Raw genomic sequence first — 16,665 nt, forward strand, 5'->3', positions numbered from 1 at the left:
CAGGGAGAGAAGAATAATCATCACCTTCTGCATGCTCGATGTGAGTGGCCCCCCATCCCCACCCTTGCCATGTGGCACATGCTCTCACCCGTTGTTTGATGCATGCCTCAATCGCTCCCCTCCCCACCCTCTTTCATCCACCCGACTCAACACAGGCATTGCCCCCAAAGCATGCTCCCAGTGTACTTACCTGTTGGTCTGGAGGACCGTAGAGTAGCGCATACTGGGGGAGGACCCCATCCACGAGTTTCTCCAATTCTTCAGAAGTGAAGGCAGGGGCCCTTTCCCCAATCGCAGCAGCCATTGTATCTTCCAGACCGAGGTCACAGCAGCACTTGCAGTATAGGTCCTCTCCTGTGGATGATCAGGTCTCAAGTGATTAAGCAGATAGAAAATGGCGGTCATGTCCGCGGCGGTGCGTACCGTGGCGGTGCGTACCGCGACCGCCAGAGCACTTCGTCATTGGCTCCTGAAACGCATAGGGTTCAATGTTAACCAATGCGGCTTAGCGCCGCAGTCTTCGACCGCCTACCGCCACGGTGTGCCACACCAGCGCATTGACCTCACATCCCATTGTCGCACTTCACAGGTCAGGCAGCTGCCATTTCAAGGGCCCACATGGCTTAATTTCTACTGCGTCACACATGCCTAGGCCTTGCATCGACACTCATACAAGCCATTCAATGCATATAGAATCGTGTACTGTGCAAGCTGTGGGAACTTACCTGTGGGTTGATTGACTCTGTGCTCGCTGTTGTCCTTCCTAGGCACCGTCCGCTGGGACTTGCGAGGAGATGGAGAAATGTTCCCGTGTACAGACCGCTGGTGGACCTGTCGACAATGGAGGAACGACATGTCATTCTGACATACAGGCTTGACCGAGCCACTATACATGAACTGTGTGCCCAGCTGGAGGCAGACCTGATGTCACCCATCCGCCAACCCACAGGGATCCCCCCTCTAGTGCAGGTCCTGTCAGTACTCCATTTCTTAGCAAGTGGGTCATTTCAAACAACAGTGGCCATTTCATCAAGGATGTCTCAGCCTATGTTTTCCAAGGTGTTGTCCAGAGTGTTGTCTGCCCTGCTCAAACACATGCAGAGATACATAGTTTTCCCTGAGGTGGGGGATTTGCCTACAGTGAAGGGTGATTTCTATGCCCTTGGACATATTCCCAACATCATTGGTGCCATTGATGGGACACATGTGGCTTTGGTACCCCCCAGTGAAAGTGAACAGGTGTACAGGAACAGAAAAAGTTATCATTCCATGAATGTACAGGTGGTCTGTTTGGCTGACCAGTACATCTCCCATGTAAATGCCAAGTTCCCTGGGTCAGTGCATGACGCGTACATCATGCGAAATAGCAGCATCCCTTATGTGATGGAACAACTACGGAGACACCGTGTGTGGCTAATTGGTGACTCAGGTTACCCCAACCTGTCGTGGTTACTGACCCCAGTGAGGAATCCCAGGACAAGGGCAGAGGAACGCTACAATGAGGCCCATGGGCGAACTAGGAGGATTATAGAAAGAACCTTCGGCCTCCTGAAGGCCAGGTTTAGGTGCCTGCATATGACAGGTGGATCCCTAATGTACTCACCAAAGAAGGTGTGCCAGATCATCGTGGCCTGCTGTATGCTTCACAACCTGGCATTGCCACGCCAGGTGCCTTTTCTGCAGAAGGATGGTCCAGATGGTGATGTTGTAGCAGCTGTGGAGCCTGCGGAGAGTGAACAGGAGGAAGACGAAGAGGACGACACAGACAACAGGGACACAGTGATACAGCAGTATTTTCAATAACACACAGGTAAGAATCAACACCGGCATTTTACATTTACTTACAGTCTCCTGCCTCTCTACTGTCTGTCCTTTTCACCCAGTGGATGCTAACAGAGTTGTGACTTTCCCTTCCAATTTCAGAGATGTGGGCCCCACTGCGTGACCTCTGCTTTGTTTGCCCATGGACTACAGCTGTGTGACAGTGGTATGTTGTCATCACAATGTAACTGGTCATTTTTGCACGTTTATGTCTAATACATATTTTAAAAAAAACAGGCAGACTCCAGATTATTTGTGTGCAATAAGTGTGTTTATTAAAGTGCTTAATTTTGGGACATGGTTGAAAATCGGTGATGGGTGATGGTGGAGGAATGTCCATGGCAGAGTCCAGATTCTCAGTCTCACAGGTGCATTGTCCATATGCCTGTGGAAGGTGGAGTAGGGGCAGTTTAAGGTTGGACAGGGTGACAATGTGGGACAGTGGGATGACATCAGGGGGTATCCTTTCCTGGCGGGGGTCTTGGCATCCTACTCTGTCTTCTTCCTAGATCTCAGGCCCCGCTTGCGGGGTGGTTCTTCTTCTGCAGGAGGTGGGGTTCTGGTGGCAGGTTGTTGCTGTGTCGGGGCCTCCTGTCCACTAGCGCCGGCGGAGGTGGTAGGCTGTTCCTGGTCCATGCTAGTGACAGGGGCCCTTTGTGGTGCCACATGGTCCCGCAATGTGGTGACAATCTGTTTGAGAGCCACAACGATGGTGCCCATTGCGGAACTAATGTTTCTCAGTTCTTCCCTGAACCCCATAAACTGTTCCTCCTGCAGTACCTGGATCTCCTGGAACCTGGCCAGGACCGTCGCCATCGTCTCCTGGGAGTGGTGGTATGCTCCCATGATGGAGGTGAGGGCCTCGTGGAGAGTGGGTTCCCTGGGCCTGTCCCCCCCCTGTCGCACAGCAGCCCTCCCAGTTCCCCTGTTTCCCTGGGCCTCTGTCCCCTGGACCGTGTGCCCACTACCACTGCCCCCAGGTCCCTGTTGTTGTTGGGGTGGTGGGTTAACCTGGGTGCCCTGTAGTGGTGGACACACTGCTGATTGACGTGTCCTGGAGACAGAGGCATGGGCCCGCTGGGTGGGTGCTGTGCTGGTGTTCCCAGAGGGGGGTAGGTCTGCTGTAGCCTGTGGCTGTCTGAGGGGAACCGACTGTCCCGAGGTCCCCGATGGGCCGGGCTGGTCATCTGGGTCCAGGGAGACAGAGCTGCTGTCATCACTGGGGGCCTCTTCTGGGGATGGGATGGACATTTCTCGACCCTCCTGGGCGGTGTGGTGGCGTTCGGGTCCTGCAGGGGTATAAGAGTATGGTTATTGCTTCTGTGTGTGCCATAGCGTGCAATGGGTGGGTGCCCGTGTACCCCAGTGCTGGCATTCCTTTGTGGGGGCTGTTGTGACAGCGGTTTGTGGGGGAGATGTGTATGTGCAGTGGGCATGCTTAGGTGATGGCTGTCAATGGTTTGTGGTGGCATGCAGGGTTTGGTGTTGGGATGGGTGGGTTGTGATGGTGAGACATTAGCAACGAGGATGTGTGATAGTGGTGGGGGGGGGGTGGGGGTATGAGTTGGCATGCTGGTGGGGTGGGGGGGATGAAGTAGTGGAGATGAGACTTACCAGAGTCCATTCCTCCGCCTACTCCTGCGAGGCCCTCAGGATGCAGGATGTTCAAGACCTGTTCCTCCCATGTTGTAAATTCTGGGGGTTGAGGTGGGGGTCCGCCGCCAGTCCGCTGCACTGCGATGTTGTGCCTGGATACCATGGAACGCACCTTCCCCTGTAGGTCGTTCCACCGCTTCCTGATGTCGTCCCGATTTCGTGGATGCTGTCCCACAGCGTTGACCCTGTCCACTATTCTTTGCCATAGCTCCATCTTCCTGGCAATGGTGGTGTGCTGCACCTGTGTCCCGAAAAGCTGGGGCTCTACCCGAACTATTTCCTCCACCATGACCCTGAGTTCTGCGTCTGAGAACCTGGGGTGTCTTTAGGGTGCCATGGGGTGGTGTGGATGAGGTGTGGGGTGGTGTTTGCGGGGATGAGTGTGGTGAGTGTAGTGGTGTGTGGTGTTTTGTGCGTGGTTGTTGTGTGGGTGATGGTGTAGTGTGCCTCTGTGTGATGGTGTTCTCTATTCTGTGCTGTCTCTCTCTGGGCTTCTTCTCTGATTTGTGGTCGTAGGGGTTTGTGGGTGATGTGGGTGTGTGTTTTATAGTTAATTGGGTGTGTGGGAGTGTTGTGTGTATGTGTCTCAGGTGTGTGTATTTCAAATTGTCCAATGTGGCTGTGTTTTGGAGCTGTATGTGTATTTTGAGCGCGGCGGTGTGTACCGCCAATGGAATACCGCGGTTGAAAGACCGCCGTGTGGATTCGTGGGTCGTAATGGCATGGGCGTTTTTCTGTTGGCGTGACGGTGGAGGTTTGGTCTTCGCCAGTTTAACGCTGGCCGTTGGTGTGGCGGACTTTTGTTGATGTCGGGTTTTTGGCAGTTTGCCTCTTGAGGGTCAGAATGACCGTGGCGGTTTACCGCGACCGCGGCGGTGTTGTGGCGGCCTTCTGACCGGCGGTAAGCGCCTTTTACCGTCGAGGTCAGAATGACCCCCTTAGTCTCCTACTCTAAACCTTAAGACTACCACTACCAAAATTACAACTGTTCCCTAAGAACCTTAGTTGGTGCCCAAGGTTTCTCACGTACAATGCTGAAAAGCTGTTCTTCCTGTAACAAAAAAACAAAAAAAAGTGGTAAAATTTGAAAGAAAGTAGCTAACTGCTTCCTAGTGACTCCTAAATGGGTGCCTGCGGACTACTTGCGTCTTGTTGATACTACAACCAAGTTCTCAGTCAATAGGTGATTTATGTAAAGAAACTCAGGGGCATATTTATACTCCGTCTGCGCCGATTGTGCGTCACAAATTTTGATGCACAATCAGTGCAAACGTTGCCCCGTATTTAAACTTTGACGCCCGAGCCCGCGGACGACAAAATTCCGCCGTGTGCGTAATTTTTTGGATGCGGCAACCTGCCTTGTGTTAATTATATGCAAGGTAGGCGTTCCCGTCCAAAAAATGGCTTAAAGAGCCGGGCATCGCATTTATGCTTTCGGGCAAAAATGACGCACGGCCGGGGGGCGGAGCCAGAAAATGACGCACAGCCCGATTTGCGTCAAAAATTAACGCCTGGGTCAGGGCAGGCGTTAAAATGGGGCAAACACACCTGTATTTAATCAGAACACACAGAACAAACGGCAGAGCAGCAACAGGGAGCCATGGAGGTGATACTAATCCAGTGTGCACGCAGATGCAGAGCCCAGCAGCAACAACAGCAGCTACAACAACACCCTCAGGGACCCCAAAGGCAGTGCAGAAGGCAGGAGAGGATATTCTGCCCAAGAACCACCCTTCAGGGCCTCAGGGAACACAACATCATCCAGAGGTACCGGTTGAACTGGCAGGCCATTCAGCAGCTGCTGCGCAACATTGAACAGCAGTTGGCCCCCACTTTGGTGACACCCCGCACTATCCCAACAGAAACCAAGCTGCTTGCCGTACTTCATATGCTGGCAAGTGGCTCTTTCCAAACAACTGGTGCCCTGGTTGGCAGAATATCACAACCATCATTCTCCGCCTTTTTGCCCAAAGTACTGGATGCCAACATTCGACTGACACCCCGCCACATCTGCTTCCCTAACACACTGCAGAAGCAGCAGGAAACAAAACAGGGGTTCTACCTCATCAGTGGCTTCCCACACGTCCTTGGTGCCATCGACTGCACACATGTATGCCTTGTGCCACCTGCTGCAACTGAACACCTCCACCGCAACAGGAAGCACACACATTCCATCAACGTGCAGGCCATAGTCGATCACCAGGGATTGATCACCAACATCGTGGCTAAATATCCTGGGAGTGTACATGACTCATACATCTTCCGTCACTGCACCATCAATGAACACTTCCAGGATGGACGGTATGGCAATGGACTACTTGTTGGTAAGTACAAAAACCTACTTATATACACACTGCACAGCAACCCTCTAGGACACACAACACATACACCACAACAGCAACATGTGAACAGGAACACACTGAGGTTGTGACATTGCTAGCCATGTTTCTTAGGTCACCATTGAACCTGTCACACATCTGAAATTAGTGTACAGCCTAATGTTAAGACGTCAAAGATCACAAAGTGTGGAGTGGGTTGCCTAAATGTCACCTTTCAAATTGTAAGTGTCCCAATGACCTTTACATTAATCCACTGCATAAGTTTCAAGGTATGGGATGTCCAGGGTACATTGATATAAACGTGTTAACAACACTTTCAATTTTAACTGTGCATGGAACTATCATCTCACCCCCAGTGAAGACACACGGACACCTCTATCACAAGTCACAATGCAAGGGATGGCACACTGTACTGCAAATCCCAAAACATACTGCTGACAAACGGTTAGCTGACAAACACTCGTTCAGCCAAGGAAACAACACAATGCAGATGGTACAGCCTACAAGCATAGGATGCCACATTAGTACACAAAAGAGTCACAGACAACACAAGACAACTACTGCCAAGAAAGGCCTTTTCAATAGTGCCAACTACATCAACATGATCCCATTCATTTTCTCTTGCAGCTGATCAAGGGTATGGCATCCAGCCATGGATTATGACACCATTTGGCAACCTAAGTACTGCTGCAGAGCGTGCATACAACGACGCCCATAGGAGGACACGCAGCATTGTCGAGCGGACCTTCGGCATCCTCAAGTCAAGGTTCCGCTGCCTCGACATCACTGGTGGTAGCCTCCTATATTCCCCTGTAGGATCATCCTCACATGTGCAATATTGCACAACATTTGTATCAAAAGAAACATTCCCCTCCTGGAACCAGAGCCACACATGCCTAAAGAGGAGGAAGAGGAGGATGCTGGCCTGCAACAGGAGGGGGAACTACAGAACACAGCCGCTGGTATACGCAGGCGGCAACAGACTGTAAATAATTTCTTCGGAATATGATCACCTTCACCACTTTAGTTAACGAATTGAAATAAACACCTATTCTAATCACCGTATCATGGTCTGGCTATTCCTTTTTGCACACCTTCATCTCTACTTATCAGAATAAGAGTGTTGCCTCATGGAGCATTGCTGAGATACTGAGTAGGACACGGAACATCCCAGAGCTAATGTGATGCCTAACATACAATGGTCACATACACACACACTCTTAATGACATATATCATGTACATATCTCCTTTGAAGGCCAATAGCAGAGGACCACAACTATTTCACACATACATGTTGAAAGCAAGGTCCAATGCAGCATATGGCACACATCTAAGACACCATCACTCAATAAGGGGAAACCAAGCATCATACATGAGGCAGTCAATGTGCTTTGGCATCAGTAACAGGAATGCCTGACCAGACCCTTGACAGCAGTAAGTCCAACTGCATCCAATATTTGCAAGGACTATCTGTGACTAGAGTTCCCTAGAGGCAGAACATAAACAGCACAAGTGCCACACATATGACATGCATTGCGCACATGACATTCCATGTACATGTCAGCCCATTTCCTAACTCCTGCACCTGGTCACACCCCACCTGTCGGAAGAGGTCCCTGGAATACTAAGATGTGTACCCTGATATTACCTCCTCTACACACACAGACCAACATTAGCAAACCAGTGTGCTACACCCTTTCCTATGGTATGCCATTGTCATAGAACATCTGACTGCAAGGGCATCAGGTCAATTTATACACTGTCTTCTAGTTTCAAAGCCCTGTTAGCACATGTAGATTGCTTCCCCTTGTGAAAATGTCTGTTGGCCCTTAGAATGCAAGTCTCACCTACAGGACTGGTGAGAAACAGATGCAGCCCACACCCGTGATCACCTCCATGCACAACACCCATTTCAAAAAGCACTGCCCCTGATGATGCATGGAACAGCATAGGAGTTGCCATTATGTCAAATACACCGTCAAGCATTGATACTAATTAAGCCGTGTAACACAGCCCTTGGGTTCATTTGTCACCTTCAAAAACACAGGACGTACACAGTTTGACATGTCAACTGCCTAGTTTGTCCTCAAAACAGTCTCAGTCAGACCACTGATTATGTAACTTGTCAAGTAACTGGATCCTGAATCACCTTGCATTCTGTCAGCCTGACTGGCAACTGTCTGTGCGTCACACTAAAGTATCCCTGTGTCTACATATGTACCACACTTGTGTTAGCAAACCTCTCATTCATCAGGGGGCATTGGGCATGGGCTTCTTCCATGCATACCCAAATACATTGTATAGCATCATCTGCCTTTTAACTGTACCATTTGAGTTACATCCTCTTGGAAAAGCAAAATTCATGGCCCATCCCTTGTCTGGGTTGCATTTATGCATGAATGACAAAGTGTGACAGTGTCCCAGGGCCGTTGTCAGGGATTGGGTACGGGGCTTTCAGCACAACCAGCAATCTCTGATAATGTCCATGAATAATACACAAATGTCAGGACCCTGACAGTTCACACACAGCATCACAATGTGCACAACATAGTGATGGGCCGTGTGTGGTGAATAGCTGTGAGAATAATCAGCACAGAGGCTATGATGTTCCCAGATGCAGTGGGAAGTGCAGAGGCCAACCTGTGTACAAATGTTGTAATGACACCTGCCGCAACATGACACCTGAGACATTATCTCACTCCGCACACCAAGGTTGCCCTGTTGACTGTCTCGTTACACGTCTTTAGTGACAGGGTGGGACCATCCACATGTTGGTTCACATGTCCACATCTACTTTACTCACATTGATCAACCAAGGATACTCAGTAGATACAGGAATAGCTGCCACTGACTCATGATGAGTCCTGGACCGAACTATGACAAATTACACCCCAAACAATCTACAGGATCATCATTGGACCACACACACAAACAAGACACCTATGTGCAATTGATCACTGGAAATAAGTGGACACGTGCTGTCTTGTATGCTGGTCCTCCACAGCCACTTGATAGTTGGGGCTCACTTCTATGGCCTCAACTGTGGTGTCATCATACATATGAGATTCACCCTTGTCTGTCTGTGCAAACAACATGGTACCCACTTCTTCAATGCATGTGTATGACTCACTGTGGGATTCTCCAAGTAGTGCCTAGGAAACTGTTACCAATACTCTAGGACATAGGATGTAGAAAATGTGGACCATTGACATGAACAAGCGTCTGCCATCCATCTGGTGCATGCTATGTCACATGTGGTGTCTATGTGACCCTAAAACTTGGAAGTACACTTTACGGGTGTTGTTACATGTATGACTAACACATGCCCTTGCTCATTTTCAATTTGACTTGCATCTAAGGATTGGACACATGGACGTCACATTCATACAACCATATGTACAATTATGCTTCATGTGATACACACACACTTGGTCAACCAACACATTAGTTGTCAAAGCACACACTTTGAGCCAAAGGCATTTAGGTATTGTACATATGTGCGTCACATTGCTATCCTCTCCTTATGCCAAACATGCACAATTTGTGCAACACATGTATGTAGGCCACACTTATGACCATCTATTGCGTCAGCCAACTGTAAAAATACTGTGAAGGGTGTAGTGGATCATGTTCCGCTGCAGTATGATGTCACACATGTGAACATACACCATCAACACCATACTGTCTTCAATTAGCCAATCTCTGATGTGTTCCAAATGTAAAATAACCAAAAAACAAGTACAAATGCCCCAAATCAGTTAATGCACTGTAATTTTGACATCCCTAGCGGTGTGCATAATTTTTTGACAACCAAAACTGTATTTGCGTCATTTTTTTGTCGCACAGCAGTGAAATTTAGCCCGCATCCAGATATTTGTACAGTCCATGTATCATTATGTGGATCACGGTTAATATTCACGTCTGTGCGTCCAAAAAAATGACGCAGATACAGTTTTGGTAAACAAAAAATGACGCATAACGCGAAAAAGGCGGGACTTTTCATACAGGAAGTGATGTAATAGGATATCCTGTTTACAGATCATGTAGAGTGGGGGTACTTTCACTTTCACTTTGCAGTCTATGATCCTTCTAGACTGTGTGGCTGTGTAGAGAGTGTTGTCCTGAGATTTTGTGCTGTTTTTGTCCTGTGTGCTATTTGTAAAGTCCATTTGTGAAATAAATATTGTTTGTGTATACTGTACTACTGTGTTTTGTCTACATTTGTCCATTTATCTTGTGTTTTTCTTGTTTGTGGGGGTCTGTTGTGGGTAGTGTTAGTTTGGGGATAGTTGGGCTCTTTTAGTGTTTAGGTTTACTTTTTTTCTGTCTTTGTACCCCTACTTTCCCCCTTTCTATTTCTTTTACCCCTATTCCATATCATCACTTATAAGTATGTCTGGTAGGCCACGTCTTGGCAGGATGGGGGAAGAGAAGTTGGGGGGCTTCATCTGGCTGGTGACGCATTTCTTGCCGCTCATGATCCAGGCAGGGGGCAGGGTGATACAGGGGTATCCGACAGAGGCGCGCAGAATCCGGTGGGGAAAGGTGCTGCATCACCTGCAGCGTGTGTATGCCAGCCAGAGGAGTGACCACCACCTGAAGCACCGGTGGGCTGACCTCATTACCAGGGAGCGGAATCTCTTGGACCACCTGGGAATCATGATTGGTGGCACTATTGGTGAGTACGAATTATGTTAATGTGCACGATTAAATGCTCTGTAGTGACATCAGGGGATTAGTGCAATGTCTGCCAGCTAACTTGTGTAATGCTGGGGAAATATAAGGGGATCATTGATGCACTATGGCAAGGATCACAATTGCTTACTGTCAGGTAGCACGTGCTCAGCAAATTTACAGGTTACTTTTCCATGAAGGAAATTGGTGCGGCCTTTTTGTCAGAACAACTAACAAAATATGAGCCAATCATGTCTATATAGGGTACTATTGACAGAAAAGTACAGATGTACCAACATTTAGGCCAACTATGTTGACGCAATTGCTAGACTGACTTTAGAATCACTACATGATGCTGAAAATGAGTGCTGCCTTCACGTCAATTGATAATAGCAAAGTGGCTCAGACATATGTCTCATGTTAGTCTGGTGAGTGTGGAAGGAAAGCGTTCACAAAAGTACTATGAATGTGTGGGATTATTGTGCTCCTTGATCTTTTTGGATACATGTCAGTTCTTGATTTGATAACATCGTGAAAAGGTGTAAGGTGCCCTCAGCTAACATCTTAAGATGTTTGTTGGAATTAGTTGAGCCACAATCCAAATATGGATGGCAGTCCAAGTGTATGCACATGGCCTCACATCTCCATGGTTGGTGCAAATCACCATAGCTGGGCCACATCAATTGACTATACTGTAACAACAGGATGGATTAAAAAAGTCCCTGCCCCTCCCTCTGCACATTGGGCCTATGTGCAATAAATGTGTCATGGCCACAAGGCATGTTTGACTGGTAATGCAGTCCTCAAGTAACCAGGCTTTGGATGTCTCTCTTGGATGCACATGATGAGACGATTACACTCCATATTTTTTAGTGCTCACCAATTATGGGGCATGTTTGCAACCATATGATAGTTAGGGCCATTGTATATGTGCAGATATGTGTGTAACTGTCACAGGAGACCCATGCTATGTACAAGTTGGCCGTGATATATCAGATCCAGTACCATCATGTCTGAATGGCTGCCATTTCATTATTAAGCCTACGCATTGTAAATGTTTATGACATTGTTGCACTGTGCACAGATTTTGAGCACATTTCTTCCTTCCATACCTTACAGGTGGACCGGCACCCTACACTGTGGGAGAGGTGGCGACATTTGAGGACCCCGACCACTCCAGTAAGTGTTGATATGTCTGTTATGTGTTGTGTTTGCTGGTTATGGACTCGTGTGAGTTGGACGCATAGCAAGGTGTGATGCGTTGGGCAAGCTTTTCTCTTGTTCCATGAGTGGGAATGCAGTTCTCACATGGTTTGAGTTTGCCAATGCGTATCCAATGGTATCATGTAGGGATTGTAGGACATCCCTGTAGGCCCCACTGTGAGTACAGGGGATAGTCATGTGTATGACACTTGTATCACCAAGTCGCAATGGAAGTCAGCCCCAATTTAGTCAGCCTGTCAGACCCACATTCTCTAAGATTGGTAGAGCTAATAGCTTTCCAATAATCTGCTTCCCTATTTACCTATGTTATTTTGAAACAGTAGGTAGAACCTCCTAGCAGCATGTACTTCCACATGTAGTGCAACAAGTCTGTGGAACCTGAGTGCAATGGTCTAGGTGTGCATGCAATTCATGATCATGGGTGTTCTAGCAACTCTGTGTCTGATGTAAGTCAGGCCTCAGTGGAAGTATATGTTGTGTACTAAGTTCTGCATTTCCTGACATGTCTGACCCTATGAGTGCTCTAGGGTTTGCTGACTCCTAATTGTAGATAGACCTTACCTGTGGTGTGTCTGTAGAGACAAACATGTGTGGAGTTTCCTATACACTCCTCGGTGTACATGTTGTTGGCAAATTATAGTTATGTATCCACCGCCCCCCCTCAAACACGGCCATGGGTTTGTGAATGGGGTACCTAGTACTTATGCTACCAGTATGTTACACATACATGTGAATAAGTGACGGTTTGGTTGCATACTAGTATACATACTCAGGTTTGGCACTTGGTACTATACTGGAAAGTCCAGTTACAACTTGCAGACCATGTGGCTTAAGTTTTGCTTTCTGTACACTGACATTTGTAGCCCAGCTCTTGGCGGAGGATATGCAGCATGATTCTTAGATGATAACTGTCAGAACTCAGATTGCAAGTCAAAGCCAGTTATTACCCATCTTGTAGGTTATGGATGTGCTTTGTGTGATGTGACCTTTGTAGTCTGGCCTGCCATATACTTCCTCAGGGACATTCAGTGCTCTGTATTGTGATATGAGCTGTTACAAGTACAGTAGATGTAATGTCTGATTAACTTGCAGTGCCATTTCACACAATGCAGTTACTAATGTAGAATATCTGCATTTGTCTTCACAGCTGCTAACATGACTCCAGAACAGGTCCGTGAATTTCAGCGCCGGGCCATGCGATATCAGCACATCCTGCTGGTGGAGTCGGGGTTCCGGAGGATGGCCCGGCGAGCCTTCCCACAGGGTGGGCCTACTTTGCCCACCACAGCCACCACCAGCACAACCACCAATCAGAGCCAGGTGGCCCCACCCACAGCTGCCACTGTTGGTCCAACATCTGCTGGACTTCCTGGCCCCAGCATTGCCATCGGTGCAGGACAGCCAACTAGGCCTGGCACCACACCCACACAGACCTCCTCCACCGGTACCCAGACTGCCACTGCTCCATCTGTTGACCCTGCAGCCTTCAACAGAATGGAACATAAGATGGACAAAGTGCTGCGCAAGTTGAGCCACCTGAGCCGGGACGTGTGGCACATTAACCGCCGGGTCAAGCCCATTAAGAGGACCCTCCGGAGGGCCAACCTCTAGACACTTTTTTTGATGGACATGATTCCCTCCCCTCCCTCCTCTTTCCTTGTTCTTATAGTTAGTGGGCTTAGGGGGCTTAGTGTTAGGTTAGTATAGGCTGTTAGTTTAGTTAGTGTGTGGGAGGTCCTCATTCTTTATATTTTTACTTATTAAGTGTGTGCGGGCTATGTTGGGGTTCTTGTGTGTTAAAAAAAAATTATGAAAAAAACAATATATTTGTTTAGGATAGTATAGTATGTGTTTAGGTTAGTATGTGTTGTCCTCCATGTGTCCCGTCTCATAAGGGGGGTGGGGGGAAGATGTTTAGAACGTTTCGTTACATGTGATAAGTAAGTGTAGCTTAGGTTAGTTAGGGACAGTCGTGGGTAATGAGTAGTCAGGGTAGATTAGGGTAGGTAAGATTTTTCCCTCAGTTTCCTCATCTGTGGTTAGCATTTAATAAATATTTGGTTACCCCTTAATAGTATGTGTTGAATAGTACTTGATCGTGGGTTTGGATTCAGTGTACATCAATTTGGTACTATAACATCTGTGTCCTATGCTACAAACCAATCCCAACTGAGCTGTACGATTGGCAGCTAGCCCAGAGCTACCTTGAAAAGTGTTGACCCTTTGTTGCAACCACCAATCACAGTTAATAAGGATCCCAATGTGTTTCTGTTGATAAGTGTGTTTTCAAAGTCACTAACAGTGCTTCCAGACTTGATATTGGGGAAACAGTTTTAGGTCTGACTGCAGTGTGATGATCATGCACACCCTTATAAAATGAGTTCTCAGTGGCAATCTTGTCTTCATGAACCTCATACATCATTTGAGACACAGTTCGGCATGATTACCTATTTGTATGTTAACTCGGACACCTTCATTTGTGCAGTTTTTGTAGTGTTTACTTAGATTAGTGTGGCATGTTTATTGTGTTATTTTTGCATGTTTACAACATTTTGCGACCACTTTTTGATGACTTAGTTATCCCCTGAGGAAGCATTCTTCTGTCCAACACAGCATGGTGGTATATGGTTTCTCACTTCATCCGATTTGTCCCTCAGGAAGGGTAGAGTATGATGCAATCATGGGCACTGTGCAGAATTCTCTGACTACATATTATCAGGACAGTTGTATTGACAAGCTACGTAATTTGACAGTAGGCACATTTCAGTTATCTACTTCACAGTTGATATGTCACATTACCCAGAGACAGATTTGTTGTGTAAGTGCTATTTATTGAAACGTGCTGTAGCACTATCTGTACATTGTCTATGATTGTGAGACCATTATAGTGACATTTTAAGTTGGGATCCAACACAAGGGGTTACGGAAATGCTTTTGACATGCTGGGGTTGATGTTTCAGACAGTGCAGAGGGACAGGATTTGGCAATGAGTAGGAGAGAGACAATCACTGGGCTGGGTGACAAGATATACAGTGGTTTGCAGAACAGTGCTCGAGTAAAGTTGTTGCAAGACTGGCAAGTTACAATGCGCAGGACCTTGGTAAATGTGGGCCATGTGGCAGGGACTAGTGCTTCCGGGTCATTTTCCTTGTGAATGTGATCTGTTCCATGTCTTCTTCTTCTGATGTGTGTGTTGCCTGCTTTGTCCTTGTTGTTGTTGGTTGTGAAGGGGCAACACACACCTCAGTGTTAGAAGACGTGGAGTCAGACATCCCAGTCGCTGCTCCCTGTGAAGGTCTTAAGGGCAGTACTGCAGCAAGGAGGGTCTGCTGGTTCTTGAGAATAGCAGCCACATCACGATGGTAGGCAGCCAGGTCGGCCCTGAGGGAGTCATGATTGCATTTGTGCATGCAGTGGAAGGTTTGGGGTGCGAAGTGTTGTGGCAACTCCCTTACTGCAGTGGTGAATTCCTTGACAGTTTCTTGTAGTCCTTGCAGTATGGATGTTAGGGCTTGCATAGCTGCTGCCTGATCTGCAGATGGCATCATGCACAAACGCACCCCCTCAAGGCTGGCTGCCATAGTTTGCATCCCCACCAGCACCTCCTTGGCCAGCTCCCGCTGTACTCCAACTACAGTTCTCTCAAAGCTGGTGCCAGTGTCCTCAGAGTCCTCAGCTGTATTGGAGCTGGCAGGTCTTACTATTGGGGTGGTGGGTGGATCCTCTGTGATGGTTGCTTGTTCTGTGCTCCTCCTTGTGACTGAAGGTGGGGTCTGGAGGGTTTCAAGGACCTTTTGGATAGTCTCCTGGGGAATGTTTATCGGCTCGTCATCCATGTCATCAGGGAAATCTGGGACAGGCATATCGGCAGGAGATCCATCTTCCTCTGCAATGAAACAGGGTACAATTAGTGTGTCTGTGTTGTGGCAATTTTGATGTGACGTGCCTGCCTTTTGATGAATTCACTTTGTGATCTTGTTTTGTTTTAATTTCTCCAGTCCTTCAGATGGGCATTCTTCCAGGCCTATGGCCCACCTGTGTGTCACATGTATGTTATTGAGTTATCAGACTTGTCAGCCTCATCGCCTCTAGGTGTTGATTCATGCCAAATAGAGAATTGCCACCTTCTTTTCCTACTCGACCCTCCGTGTACATCCATTCTCATGGTGAGACCTTTCACTGGCTGTGGGTGTACTGATGGCCCTGGCAGCACACTTAACAATCTGGACCTGCCCCAATCTCTGATCGTTCACATCCACTTAAATGTAATTGACATGTGGCATATCCTATGCATGGCAATGTTATGATCCGATATGGATGTTGACATTGTTAATGTGTCCTGCTGATGTTGGGGAATGTGTGTTACATTGGATTGCCCTGATAGTCGTATCGTTGTCCTATTTCATCCTCTGACTGTGCAGGTGTATTTCAGTGACCAGTTACATGTGTCCCCTCCTCAATGCTGTTGTCTGAGCAGTATGACATTTGGGATGTTGCCTTGTTACCCAGGCACAGGATGGACCCTGACATATGCAGCATGGGTGTGTCCTTAGTGCTGTGTAGCTCCTATTGTTGTTTACATTGGCTGATGTTTGCGACAACTATGGGCATTGACATTTGAGAGTACTGGGGCCTTTGTCTTGTTTCTGGGGATTGTTGCAGTTGTCATCCTCAACCCATAATTAAGGTGTGAATGATCCATAGGGAGGTTACTGCCATTGGCTACTTGAGCTGCACACAGAGCAGAGGTGGTAGTGGCAACTGTTGTCGCAGTTACATTCCAGTTATCGGTATGGCTAGAGGATTGCTAATAGGGCCCTAGTTAATGTAGGGGGTATGTTGGCTGACGTGTGCCAGGATGTCAGTTTGACGTAGTGGCCTTCCCTCCTTGTGTGGCTTTCCCTTTGGTCCATCATTGGCATGACAGCATGCCCCCATGGGACTGTTGTT

General features: G+C 47.8%; 1 protein-coding gene across 3 annotated transcripts in view; it reads left to right on the forward strand.

Moving 5' to 3' along the window:
• The window catches only part of SMIM29 (small integral membrane protein 29), an 88,618-nt gene extending 74,586 nt beyond the window's left edge, over nucleotides 1-14,032 (forward strand). For all 3 annotated transcript variants that reach the window (XM_069238844.1, XM_069238848.1, XM_069238847.1), the window contains 2 exons: nucleotides 11,611-11,670; nucleotides 12,863-14,032. In XM_069238844.1, the coding sequence (XP_069094945.1) occupies nucleotides 11,611-11,670; nucleotides 12,863-12,874 (72 nt within the window). In that variant the 3' untranslated portion in view covers nucleotides 12,875-14,032. The remainder of the gene's footprint in view (nucleotides 1-11,610; nucleotides 11,671-12,862) is intronic.
• Nucleotides 14,033-16,665: the final 2,633 nt, after the last annotated feature.

Source organism: Pleurodeles waltl, chromosome 6 (genome assembly GCF_031143425.1).
Source record: "Pleurodeles waltl isolate 20211129_DDA chromosome 6, aPleWal1.hap1.20221129, whole genome shotgun sequence".
Classification (NCBI taxonomy): domain Eukaryota; kingdom Metazoa; phylum Chordata; class Amphibia; order Caudata; family Salamandridae; genus Pleurodeles; species Pleurodeles waltl.